Source organism: Sphaerodactylus townsendi, linkage group LG07 (genome assembly GCF_021028975.2).
Source record: "Sphaerodactylus townsendi isolate TG3544 linkage group LG07, MPM_Stown_v2.3, whole genome shotgun sequence".
In the NCBI taxonomy this organism is placed as follows: domain Eukaryota; kingdom Metazoa; phylum Chordata; class Lepidosauria; order Squamata; family Sphaerodactylidae; genus Sphaerodactylus; species Sphaerodactylus townsendi.
This window is the reverse complement of record NC_059431.1, coordinates 36933022-36946957: the sequence shown is the minus strand read 5'-3', so window position 1 is coordinate 36946957 and position 13936 is coordinate 36933022. Positions and strand designations below refer to the sequence as shown.

The 13936-nt window shown below is 48.1% G+C and overlaps 1 protein-coding gene across 1 annotated transcript in view; it reads right to left on the bottom strand.

The window, feature by feature from the left end:
- Positions 1-13936, bottom strand: part of LOC125436972 (ankyrin repeat domain-containing protein 31-like) — a gene marked incomplete at its 5' end in the record, with an annotated part of 52299 nt that overhangs the window by 18057 nt on the left and 20306 nt on the right. Inside the window, 3 exons of the mRNA XM_048504350.1 lie at positions 2156-2315; positions 4005-4147; positions 12685-12873. Coding sequence (XP_048360307.1) covers positions 2156-2315; positions 4005-4147; positions 12685-12873 — 492 coding nt within the window. The remainder of the gene's footprint in view (positions 1-2155; positions 2316-4004; positions 4148-12684; positions 12874-13936) is intronic.

The following is a 13936-nucleotide window of genomic DNA, read 5'->3' as shown; positions in this document are numbered from 1 at the left end:
CTGAACTTGTCATACACAGCCAGGCTTGAACTGGGAACCCTAAGGATCAGACGTTTGTAGCAGTCTGTATGCTATTTTGACAAAATTCCAGTTAATGACACCGCATCCTACAAGAATCGTAAAACCTGTACCATAATAGTTCTATTTTTTAAAATATAAAAATATATATTTGCCCATTTTCTTTGTCATTGGATTCAATCTTCTAAGACCCAAATAAAATTCATTTAAATCAATGAGACAATATGTGCTAAACAGCAAGAGACTGAACCAGTGGGATGGATCTAACCAGCTTTTCTGCTGATGAAAAAAGAAGCAGCAGTGCCCGGTGACTACTCTTTCCTTTTCTTTACCAGCTGATGCATATCAGCTAAGGTCTCTAGTTAAACCACATAAATAATAAAATTATTTTTATTTATTTATTTAAAGTATTATTATTATATGTGTATATTTCTATATATTTTACATTCAACTTTAATTGGAATTAACCCTTACATTCTTCTTGACCCCATAATTTAAAAAAATCATCTTGTATTGTCGAAGGCTTTCACGGCTGGATTCAACTGGTTGTGATGGGTTTTCCGGGCTGTGTGGCCGTGGTCTGGTGGATCTTGTTCCTAATGTGGCTGGCATCTTCAGAGGCATCTGCATCTGTGGCTGGCATCTTCAGAGGTGTATCACAGAGGGAAGTCTGTTACACTAAAGTCTGAACAAGATCCACCAGACCACGGCTACACAGCCCGGAAAACCCACCACAACCAAAAATCATCTTTTCTTGTCACATAATAAACACCAAGAAGAATGTTGCCAGGACTAAAGTAATCTTCAGATCCTCCTTCTTTAATAAAAATGGTACAATCTTAGTTCTATCAACAGACACTAAATTCCTCATGATTAGATTCAACCATTCCACCCTATATAGTTCATACCAAGGGCAATACAAAGTCATATGATCCAATGTTTCAAGCTTTCCCCATCCATATCCACAACATCTATCCTGGAATGCTATCATCATATAGCCGCTCCTCCGTATTGCTGATGGGAAAACATTCAGTCTAGCTTTAAAAAGGGCTAAACTGTAGTTCAAAACTGTCAGAAATTTTCTTTTTTTAAAAAAAGTCTTCATTATTTAAAAAAGATAAAAAGTTACAGAAATAAAGTAAAGAGAGAAAATAGTTCAAAAAGTGTCACTCTGATATTATAGGTACAATACAATATTGATATCAGTGTCATAACAGATATAAGAGTAAATAATTTTCACGTTCTCAATTTGTGTTTCTATATTATTATACAAAGAGGAGGTCTTCTACAAACTCTAGTCTGTAAAAAACAGAGAGATATATAATTATGTTTCACTACTAACTGTTCTAATAGACTGAATCTATTTTTTCAGTCATCGTTCATATCTTCCTTATTTAACTAAATTTCATTCCATCACTTATAATAACAGTTACTCATTCAATTGTCGAAGCTGTATACAGAAAAATAAGTAATTGAAAATAGAGCAGTCAATAGGCTGACAGAGCAGATGGAGGTTGGAGACCAACTGAATGCAATGAACAAACTTTACATGCTCTCTAGAGAATGTGCTTATACTGTCCAACTCTACTATTTTCTTTTTCAGAAGGGAGATGCTGCAATTTTGCCCAACTCCTGTGGGGCTCCATGTCTATTCATAGCATTCCTATTTTTCATAATGCTCTCATAATGGTCTTGCTTTACCCTCTAAAGAAAAGAACCCGTGATCTCATAGTGACTCCTCAAAAAGTCTGTGCTTGGGATCAGGGGACCTGTATGTACAAAAGCCACATGGGTTGGAGTGAGACTTGGATCCATACTAGTCATTTCCATGTGTGAAACTATTTTCTTTCTTCAAAAATCATTCTCTTGCCTCCAACTCCAGTGGCAGACTAAAATGGCCTCTGAAATTCTGTACTTGAAGTAAAGGGAGTCCCCAGGAACAAGATAGTGGGGACAGGATAGGAACAGATGAGAAAATTGCACTCTTTGAGCAGAAATCCAAAAACATTAATTTGGATCCAATCAGCTTTAATGAAAGCTGGCTGGATCCCACCCAACCTCAAAATGAACAACTACTGTAACTATTCTAAGTAAAAGGATTTATTAAAATGCAAATAATATGAAGGGGGCAACGTACTAGCAACATCATTCATCCCAGAGGTCTTTTTGGTTTCAGTAGCGGCATAAGACTTCAGAAGTTCTTTCATTTTATCACAGGTGGCTTTATCCATGGCATTTTCCCCACCATAATCAGTCTCAGTAGGGTCTGCTCCATGATCCAGCAAAAATCGTACTACCTGCAATACATTTGTTAATTATTATGACTAAGTATAAATTGAATCGCTATTACAGTACATGACTATATTTTTGTGACATTATAGCACTTGCAATATTCCAGACACTGTGGACATTCACAGTGCAATCCTGAAGGAAACCACTCAGGATGCAGTGGGACTCTGGTGCCAGCATCAGTGCCACTTGTGCCAACATTACAGACATTCATGCCAGCGCAGAGGCACTTACACTGGAGTTGGGGAGCCCTGCGGCAGCATGCCACCTAGCTGCCAGTGCTGGGCTGCTCTGGCACAAATGTCATGCCAGTGCCTAAGGGGGCGTTCCCAGGGAATGGGCCAGTTGTAGTGGGCTTCCTGAGCCCTTTCAGCCTAGAACGCCCCCATTTGCTGGTACAGACCCACACTGGCAAAATCAGTGGCTGTCAGGCCTGTGCCATTCTTGGCCTGGCAGTTAGCACGCCCTCTCCAAGGCCACAGATGGCTGTTTCCAATATCATTGCCCCAGGCTAAGGAGGCCTTCCCTGCTTGTGCAAAACTAGTCAATAGAGCTTCCCATTCATTCCTATCTGCCTTCTTCGAGGGAGTGAACTGTCTGTCCTAAACAATGCCACTGTTCCCACCGTCCTTTCAAATGCTGATATTATGGGAATGCCAGGGTGGGGGGATTATGGACTGAACCTTTCTGTAACTTACAGGTTTATACCAGAGAGCCAAACTTTTGTTTCAGCTCTCTAAGTCTTGGGATGACACGGTCCCAATAAAGCTCTTGAAATCTTCTTGAGTCTTGTTTGATGACCGGAGTAACATACCCTAACAGTGGCACAGTCCACTGAGCTGCTTAGGCCACTTTCACAGAGAAAGGGGCAGAATCACTCCACCCCTCCCTGGCTGTGACACAACTACCCCCCCCCCCACCTCAGGATTATACTGCCCAACAGAAAATGGCATTTAGTAATTAAAACAAAAGATTGTACAAGTGGTTTAAAAAAATTATTCCCATGATTGGGATGACCATTTTTCTTCCGCCTATTTTTTTCATTCTTATTCATTTCCTTCATGACATTTTTGTACCATTTCTCTATTACAAACCATGTTAATGTTACTTATACCCTATGCATAATTTTATGCCATCTCTATGCAGTTGATCCTGTCAATTTTAATGTCAATATTTTGCTGAAGTTTTGGTAACTTAGATGAGAAAAAAGACAACTACAGTTTTGTTCAAAGTGCGGAGAAACCATAAAAACTTAAGCTCTTGGACTAAACTAGAGGTGTCATAAATTTTTGCAAAAGCATTAGTTAAACAGGAAGACTTTCTATAAGAGTTATGAGCGAGAAGGGGGAATGAATGAATTGTGCTAGCAGATAAACTGGAAGGAGAGACACTCAGAAATTGTTAGGAAAATGAAGGAATTCAGAAAAATGTAACAGGATGAATAAAATCGTTTTCCAGTTCTGTGTGCCTTACTTAAAGCATAATCTGAGAGAACAGCACAGAATAACCTACCCTGGGTCTTTGATGTCAAGATACAAACAAGGTATTTTCTAGGTGAAATTCCAAAATCACAGAATTTAAATTACACTTCCAGAAACTTCTTATTGTTTCAAAAAAATATCAGGCACCTCTTTTAATCAGCATAGCAAGCTGATGAACAAACTATGAATACAGGAAATCCCTAGTTTATCACTTACCTCAAAGTGATTGCCTGAAACAGCATCATGGATTGGCAATACACCATCAAGACCCTTGCTGTTTACTTCAGCACCTGCTTTCAGCAGTTCTGAGGTAATATCAACAAATCCTCCAATGGAAGCTTTGTGAATTGCCATCCACCCTGATAAAATCAAAGTCAGATACCTATTTATTATTTTAAAATTCAATATTGCCTTCTCTTCTTGGACTCAAAGCAGCAAGCAGCGGAGCAAAAAATTTGCAAGGACATAAATAACATTTAAAAGACTAAAATATATTAAAATATACTAGTTGCCAATTTTAAAATTCAGATTTAAAACACATAAGAATAAAAGCACACAGGGTCAGCAAATTCATAGTCAAATCTACTGGAAAAATTCATCCTCCACAAAATGTTCTGTGAAATAAGACTGCTTTGCATGCTTTCCTAAACACAGAAAGTAAAGGCTCCCTATTTTGGCAGGCCATTCCCAAGGATCTTGTTATAGCCATATAGACATTGACATTTCTAAAATGGGGCAGAAAGAGGCTATCTGAGCATCATAGCTGACACAAGGGGAGATGTGTTCCAAGTAGCTGACCCTAAAGATGAGCCTTTATTGCTGCAATTTGTACCAAATAGAGCTTCTGAGACATCTTCAAATACATAGACAGACCATGTTATAATAATCCAGCCCTGAAGTTACAGAAGCGTGGATAAGCACAGCCAGCAGGATCTAGCAGCAGCACTGACTTGCTCATCCATTAAGAAAGATGGGCATAAAAGTCCCCCAACCCATGGTGGCGAACCCGTGGTGGCAACCTGTGGTGGCAAACACCACTGCAAGCTTAAGAGCTTGCAGTGGTGGCGAACCTTTGACACTCTAGATGTTGTGGACTACTGTAGTCGACCCACGCGGTCAGCGTAAGAACGAGACGAGACGCGGAGATAACATCTGGTGGAGATCGCCAGCAGCGGGGAATCGAGGTCCGCGGTTCTAGCGAAGTCTCCTGCCCGCCGTTCCTGGCACCTTTTATTATTGTTACTCTACTCAACGAGTGCATGTGGGAGTGACTGGGGGAGTTCCGAGGAGAGGCCGGAGGTCGGGAGATCATCAGGCGATGCATGATCTCATCTGGCTTCATATGCAGGAGAGGAGCCGCGACGCTGCATCACTGAGCCTGATCTCACCAGCGGCAAGCACTTCATTGTCCCTATGCTCTCGGTGATTGAGCCAGACAGCTCACGACTCCGTGACTCATGGGGGATGTGGAGTGGTGCGATGCACCGGCAAGGCCGCAGGTCACGCTGGCTACGCCCCAACGTTCCACTATTGCACTGCTGGGTCGGGCAGTGCACTAATACTACCATCTCCCTCCTTTATACATTTTTAGAAAACGCAGGGTCAAAACGCTAAGGCTACGCTTATTGCAGAAGGACGCTTTGTCTTCTTCCTCACCGCTGCTATCAGGGCTGACCAAGCCGCTTTGTGCAACATTAGAATTTTGGTTGGCGGGTAAGGGAATCATGCGAGGGGCTTACATTATCGCTACAGGCAATATTAGACACGCATTGAACGTAAACAAGATCCGGTGATAAGGCACACAATTAGACAACGCGAGAGCTGCAATAATAACAGCACTCATTCAACATCCTCCCGACAGCCAGCTCCAGAGGCTCTGACCCACCAACGGGTAAAACATCACACTTTCAGATTAGATACAATTTCTTGCAATTCACGTGAAACAAATTGGGAATCATCAGGAAGATTAAAAACAATACATATTATGCGTACACTCTCACCGCTTAAGTGATTCAGTTAATGGCAACGCATGATTATCTAGAGCAGCTTAATGAAGTTCTTGTTGCCGGAGGCCAGGGCATCCAGGGCAGTGAAGGCGGGTTGGTGGATCTCTCGCTGAGGTCACAGATCCAGCTGGCCAATAGTACAGGAAATAAGTCCGGAGGGCTCCTATTGCCGGTGTCAGCTGAGAGGCAGACTCCGCCGAGAGAGACGACGATCGCATCCGACAGGTGAGAGGGATTGAAAGTGAGTGGAGGAGCTTATGGCGTATGCGTCCGGCTCCTGGGGTGGAGCCTGGGTAGGGGTGGACGGTGGCGAGTATGTGGCAGAGAGCCCTGGCAGATAGGCAGGCGGAGATGCAGTAATGACAACAGTATATAACTTCCGAAAACTGGAGCATGGCATAAAAAATTAAACAATAAGACATGGTTACCAAAGCTATAAGTTCGGTGACTCTCTGGCGAAAGCAAGGTCGCGGAAGTGGAAGGCGTGTTCGATAACATGCACAAGTGGCTGAGGGCAGCCGGAGAGTTCCAAGAGTTAACCTATCGGGGATGTTTTCCCCCGGCTGTAAGCTCAAATTCCGGCCGGGAGAAGCGCTTGGGGAGGAAGGGAGGGATGGCTGGTCGTAGATGGGGGTCCTTGCAGAGGGGTGACCGACTGTCTCACCGGTGAGGTGGGTAGCTTCCGCATTAGTAGCTGCTGATGGCTGTAAAATTCCACAGTGATAGCCGCGAAAGCGTTGCAGCTTTGCAGGATTCTTGGCTGCGTCTAAGAGGCGGTCGGTTGCTCTTGCGGAGCCTTCTTGGGTTACGGATCTTCGGTCGGATTCCGATGCTGATTGGCAAGTCTGCTGAGGCTGTGGGATGGGGTACTCAGGGAGGCCTGTTCCGTCTTGCGTGGTGTGAAAGCTTCCGCTTCGTCATTACGCATCGCTCGAGCCGGCCGGATTATGTCGTGGCTGGGATCCATAGAGGGACCTCCCAGGGAGAAGGACTGAAGCCGATACCCCTTCCCCAGGTTATGAGGGGGGCCGCCCCGCCAGGTTCGGGATCTTTGGGAGTTGGCGGTGGTAGTAGACCTTGGCGTGGGGAGGGGTCTGACTGCCTCGAAGTGTCTTTCTAAGTGGGGTGACCTGTTAGTCCTGATGGTAGGGCGCAGCAAATTTAGATGATTAATGGTGAAAAGAGTACCTTTAGAGACTGTTTGTTGTATGTGGTTTAAATGGGGGGGCTTAACTCCCCTTTCTTTAGTTTGCGGTCTGGTTAAAATCTCTTTGAAGTTGGCGATTTGCTCCTTTTCAACGCATTGCTTTCGTCAGTACGGTGCTGTTGTAGGGAATCCCCGCGGTAAGTTAACATCGCATTCCCGCCAGTTGGTGCAGAAATCCAAGTATGTATTGCCGAAGAATATGCATGCTGCTGGTCCGCTTTGGTAAACGGAGGGGCGCTCCATGACGGTTATGCACGCAAAGAGGTGCTGCTGGATGACGCGGATTATGGTCTCGCCGGATGGTAGGTAGCCCAGGACGCACTCAGTAGGTAGGCATCTATGGTTACGTAGAAAAGCTTCCAGGGTTATGGGCAGGGACCAGGGTTACGGCCCATTTGCCATTACAAAGTCGGTTTGCCAGGGCCCCCCCCTCGGCTTACTCCTGGAATCTGACGAGTCGAGGCGTGGAGCATTGAGCGAGGATTTGACGATGGACTGCGCCTGGTTGAGGGGATGCCGCAGTGATCGGGCGAAAGTGCTTTTGCCCCTGGCAGGAAAAAAGTCGGTGATCGAATGGGTCGGAAAAGGCGGTGGGAGATGTGGGTAGCGTTGTTCTGGCGCGGCTGGTTTCCTCGCTGAGGGGCCTGGGGAGCGTGGGCTGCATGCGATATGGTCTACAAAGCACGCTGGGAGGTTCTGGATGCTAGGGAAGGTTCCGGTGAGTGTCAGGAAGAGACTCATGAGGTTTGGGCTCGACATCTCGGGGCCACGTGAGGGCTCCGGGTAAGTGGGCAATCACGCACGCTACCTGATTGGGAATCGTAATTGCGAAGGTTGAAGGGTTGGGGAAGGTTTGAAAGGCCAGAATGGCCGCCAGCGAAGTTCTGACCACTGACGACGGTTTAAGATTTGGGCGGCGCGCAGTAAGCCGTCTGCCATTGACCACTCGCTGAAATGCAATGGCGCCACGCTTGCCCCGCTGCCAAGACGGTGGGGCTTTGAGTGGGGCAGGGCCGCTAAAGGTCGAATACCGGGACAGGGGTGATAGAGTGGAGGAGAGCGGAGCAGGGTCTGGGCAGGTGGAAGAGGATCCCCTGCCTAAATTTTCTAGGCCAGCTGGAGGGTGAGGAGGTGAGATTCAAGAGGTGTTGGAACTCTGTTCTGTTTAGAGGTATGACGATTTTTTCGGGGTCCCATCCTACTCATTACCAGAGTGCTACGCCTTTTGGTTGAGCAGCGAGATTCATGCGAAAAGCTGGCCCGGGTGGAGAGATTTTCGCAGGGCACATGAGGCAGGTAAAGCCATTCGACAAGGCTGGTATGTGGCGGCCTGCGTACCCTCTTAGGGACTTTCGTGGTAGGGAGAGTGGGGGTGTTCAAGAGGAAGAGTGAGAGGAGGTTGATCTTGAAAGGACTCCGCATTCACCCATCCAAGGGCGTTAGGAATCTCCTTTACTGCTCGAAAAGGTCCTGTGCTCGAAGTTTAAAGAGCGGATCTTTTAATCCCTGGATTTTTTTAAGCGAGCCGGAGTAGCGAAAAACAGGGGCTGAGCAAGGGGTGGTGAGAGCAGAAGGACGGACCGCCAGTTGAGGGTCCGAGTAGCCGCTAAGCAGCTGGAGGATGCGAACGGTTCGGGATTTGAATCTCCGGTATGACAGGGGCGTGAGTAGGGAGTGGGAGGAGCCATTATGCCCCAGATACAAAATGGCTCAGTTTCTTCTGCACCTCGGGAGCCGAAGTGCAGGCCTGACTGTTTTAGCGCAAGGTCGGCTAGCAGCGCCACCCACTGCTGGGGATGGTCGGTATGCGTTATTTCAGGATATCATCCATGTAATGGATGATCATAGCCCGTATGCTTTGGCATGCCAAATGGGCCAAGGCATGGATGGACTAAAAAATTCGACACAAGGTAATGTTGAGCAATCCCCTGGGGCAAGCATCCTTCCACTGGTATCTGGCCGCGGGGCTGCTGGATGATTAATCGGCACCGCACCGGAAAGCCAACCGTACCGGTCTTCACAGGGAGAGGGGATACAAAAGAAACAATCCTTCAGGTCACAACAAACTGTGACCTAGTAGCCTGAGGGGATAAGGTTGGTTGGCTGCAAACCGCGATTGAAGATCGGCCCATGGGCTGGATACAGGCATTTACCGCTCCCGAGATCCTGTAGCAATCGCCACCGCCACTCTTCTTCTTTATTACCAAAGACAGGTAGGTTCGAAGCGCTTACCGCTGGAGACCTCAATGTGCGCCGCCCGTCAGCCGTTCCTTCACTTAGTTGGTGCATGGCAATCAACTTCTCTGGGCAGCGGCCACTGTTCTACCCATTACTACCGGGGTCTTCGTGGTCCACCGGAGGGGAGGTATGCGTACGCCGGGCTTATCAGTTGCCTCGAAGCCTCTCCATGACCATGGGAGGGCTACGAGCTGTCAGCGACCACTTAGGGGGGGGGGTTTTCTAAAAGCGGCCTGCCCTTTTCCTCCCCGGCTTCCGCCCCAGCCGCCACCGATCAGGCCTCCCGACACTTTCGCCGATGACCGCGTCGGGCTCCCCGGGCACTCTGGGTTCACCTGGCCCTCCCAGCTGTGTGGAGTGGGCGCATGGATGCCCTTGGGGCGAGGGAGTCTGTAGAAGGCAAGCGGCTGCCTCGAGGTCGTTTCGCAGGGGATGCCCGGCCCCACATTGCGCGCTGGCCCGAGCGAAGCGAGGTCCGCGGCCCCTGTAACAAAGGGATAGTTTTGCTTAAGGGTGGAGAAGGCTCGGGGCTGGCCTCTCCCTGAGGGTCTTCTCCTTTGAGAGGAGACTCTTCGTATCGGGTCGAAGCTCCCCTTACTGGGCAGCCTGCACCTTTAATGAAGTGTCCGATTCGGTGCGCAATTGAAACACCTGTCTGGGGCTGTTTCCTGGCGGTGGAAAGGGCTGGCGTCAGGAGGTCCGCATGGACAGGCTTAAGCGACCCGATATCCCGGCAAGTTTCCAAGCATGTCGGCCAGTTCAGGGTCCTTACCTAAGCCTGTGATTGCCTTTGGCGGCATCTTCAGCGAGGGCGCCTTCTTTACGGTAGACGCTTAAGCTGAGTTCGCCCTGAGCCTCGCTGTCAACGCTGCTCTCTTGAGTATTCTCCTGGAGTCTGCCCACAAACTCGCGAGGGTTCTACGCTTTTTGCCGGCGGCAGAGAAGCTCCCAGCGTGGCTGGCCAGGAATTGGGGACCCCGGACAAACGCCTTTGTGTTTGACTCCAGAGGCTGCACCGTAAGGGCGGCTTCAGGTAGACAATCTGATTGTTGGGGTTGCTGAAGGCTGCATCGGGCCGAAGTTGCGCGCTGGCGGGTGTAGGCGCCGCTACGAGTGCTGCTGCCCTGCTAAGGCATTGCCGGGCTGAACCTCGGCTTCCCAGATCGCGAAATTGCTGCGGGGCTCGTGAGCATGCGGAAGAAGCGGTTCTTCCAGTCGTCCGACCATTAGGTGGCTCCTCGCTACCGCTTCGAGCATGCTTTCACATAGGGTGGTGATTCCACGCCCCGCGATCGCTATGGAGCTCGGGTGAGGATTTTTATAGCCCAGGGGGTACTCGACAACCTCGGCCAACTATGCCATCCTCCCCACGGTATCTGCTGTGTGGAGTGGATGGGGCACAATGCCAGAATCTTCGGCATCAAGTCTTCCGCCAGGGTTTTCTTTTCTTCTGCAGATCGTGGCTAATACTGCTCTGCAAGAGTTTGAAACCCGCCATTACGTATGCTTTGACGGAGGTGCAGTGACTTCGAAAATGAAGGCGGAGCAGGGGAGGGAAGCGTCGGTGCCGCTGGAGAGCTCTGGAATTGGGCTAAGCGGAACGAGTGGGCAGAAGCGAGTGACAGGCGCCCACCCTAGTGTGATATAGAAAATCTGGGCCAGCCTCAAGGTGAAAGATCGAAAAGGAGGGCTGCCTTACAGCGGAAGGGAGCCATAGGTTCTGCAGGCTGATGGCGAATAAAACATTGTCTCACCGCGTCAGTAGCAGCTTGACATTATCGGGCGCTACGCAGGCTCTGTGCTTAAGAGTGCTACCGATGTTTTCCCCAGTCCTTAAGATTCACCGTCCCCCCCTCTGGGCAAGTACCATGGACACTGAGCTCAGAATCTCTTCAACCACTTGGCGCAGGCTCCCTCTCTTTACGTGGGACCCTCGTCGCATTTCGGTTAATCTTTCAGTTCGCCAACGCAGCTTCGTCATAAGCCCTGCTTTTACAAGCTCCCCATACATCAACGCGTCTGGCCGGATCTAGAGATAACCTAGGACGCCGTTGTCTCTGGATACACCGCATCCAGAGGACAGGCTGCATACAGAAACGGGTGGGTCCGGATGACGCCTTTAACCAGCTGACTTCTCGGTATCGCTGCCCTTCCCCAGGCTGCATCGTGAGCAGGGTGGGAGGTTCGAGGATTCCCGGTTTCGCACCAGCCAGAATTCCACTCCACGGGTCAGCTGCAGTGAAGAACGACGGTCGCCGAGATAACATCTGGTGGAGATCGCCAGCAGCGGGAGACCGGAGGTCCGTGGTTCCTAGCGAAGTCTCCGGCCACGGGTTCCTACAATCTTTTATTGTTACTTCCCATCGGGGCGCAGTAGGAGGGAGTGACTGGGGAGCTCCGGGAGAGCCGGGAGGTCGGGAGATCATCAGGGTGATGCATGATCTCTCAATCTGGCTACGCGGCGGAGAGAGGAGCCGCGATGCTGCTGGAGCCTCTAACCTCACCTGGGGCAAGACCATTGTCCCTGCGCCTCAGTGATTGAGCCAGACAGTTCACTTCACCTGTGACTCATGGGGGGATGAGGAGTGGGGGTGCGAGCAAGCACCGGGCAAGGCCGCAGGTCCGCTGGCGCCCCAACGTTCCACCTCACGGCACTGCTGGGTCGGCAGTGTATTCATTAGCAGACTACACCTTATCAGTCCCTTCCAGCATGGCCAATTGGCCATGCTGGCAGGGGCTAATGGGAATTGTAGTCCATAACATCTGGAGTGCCAAAGGTTCGCCACCACTGCAAGCTCTTAAGCTTTTCTGCTATGGAAAGTATAAGCTTCTCCAGGTCTAATACAAGGGTTGTGGGACCGTTCACACATGCAGAATAATGCATTTTCAATCCAATTTTACAATTGTTTGCAAGTGGATTTTTCCTTTCTCATTTTCCTTAGAATCTGAGCAGTCTAAAGACAAATTAAACATATTTTTACACATTAGCAACTATTGAAAATATTTTGTTAGAACAGACCGGAAACCACACAACACCCCAGGATTTTGCTATTTCACACAGTAAAATCCAGTTGCCATGTGCATTGGAAGTGGATTGAAAGTGAATTATTCTGCATGTTCGAAAGTGCCTATAGCCTGAAAGAGATGAGAATTTTAAAAAATAGTTTGCCACGAGGTATGTTCAAAGTTAAAATTCCCACTTGGCAGGTTTAAGGCCTTTGGTACACCTGAAGTATTGCTTGTACATATAGTATATCTATCCATCTATATACATTTGTCTAAATATATTTATCTGATGAATATACCCATAAGGCATACAACATTCTGAACACTGTTCACTGTAGTTTTAAACAGTAACTAAAAGAAACTGCTGAAAAAATACTGAAGTGTTTCCTGGTAACAGCATAACATAGAACTTTAAAACTGTGAGCAAGAAATATCCAACCTGCATTATCTTTTTGATTTACACATGCTCCAGATGCTATTAAGGACTTCACTAGAGACAAATTTCCTTTTTTTGCTGCCAAATGCAAGCAAGTTTCTCCTTTAGCATTTCTTTTGTTTACTCTAGCTGCTTTAGTAGACAACTGCTGACTGGAAGAAGCTTTCTCCTTTTCCTCAGAATATGAGCAGTCTAAAGACAAATTAAACATATTTTTACTCATAGCAACTACTGAAAATATTTTGTTAGAAGAATGATTCTAGATTCCACTTATGCCTGTATGATCGGTATGTCCTAGAAACAACTACCTTGGTACAGGATTATGATCCTAAGATCTTAAATTGTGTTGCTGCACAAAAGCATCACAACAGTATTTTTCACTACATGTCCATCATGCTACCACTGCCACAAGAAAGGTGGTGAGCTCCCAAAGGCACCTGGTGGGCCACTGCGAGTAGCAGAGTGCTGGACTAGAAGGCAGTGGCGTTCCTGCCTAGGGACAGGGGGTACCCTATGTCCCCGGGTGCCCCCATTTGGTCACGTGGGGGGGCGCCAAAATTTCAGGGTCGTTTGTGTGTTTTTAAATGTTTTAAGTGTTTTTTCTCATAATGCCGCTCCAATTGCAGGGGAGGCGCATTATTAAGGCTATGGCACTGAAAATTTCAGGGTACCATCCAGAGACTGCCCGGATGATACCACCCGAGTTTACATTGCTTGGTTCAGGGGCAGTGTGCTATGGGATCTGGGGTGCAGCTCCCCCATCCCCATTGTTTTCAATGGGAGCTAACCTGAGATGGGGGCAATCCCATTTGAGGGACCATAACTATGTCCTCCTGAACATGTCCTCACCAAACTTGGGTGGAATCATAAGAATAGTTAACAGATGATACCCTGAAAATTTGGTGTCACTAGCTTTAAAAAAATACACCCCTTCCAGGCACCCCCCCAAGAAATTTGCCCTTCCAAGATTCTTTTGTTTTGTAGTGACTTTGCTCCATTGTAGCCAATGGGGAATTTCTTGAGTGTAGGTAGGCAGGGCTGGGCACATTTTGAAGATAGAGGCACCAGGCTTCTCAGGGTGGCTCCAGGAGGGCCTCCTGGCACAGCATCCAGGTTTGGAGACCTTGCTTCTTGGGGGGGGTTCAATTCTTATAACCCCCCAAAAGGCTTATTTTGTTTCCCCGCTCCTGCACATGAAAGCCTGTGGACTGAGTTCTGTCAGAACACTCTCAACTCCCCCCCCCCCCCACTCCAG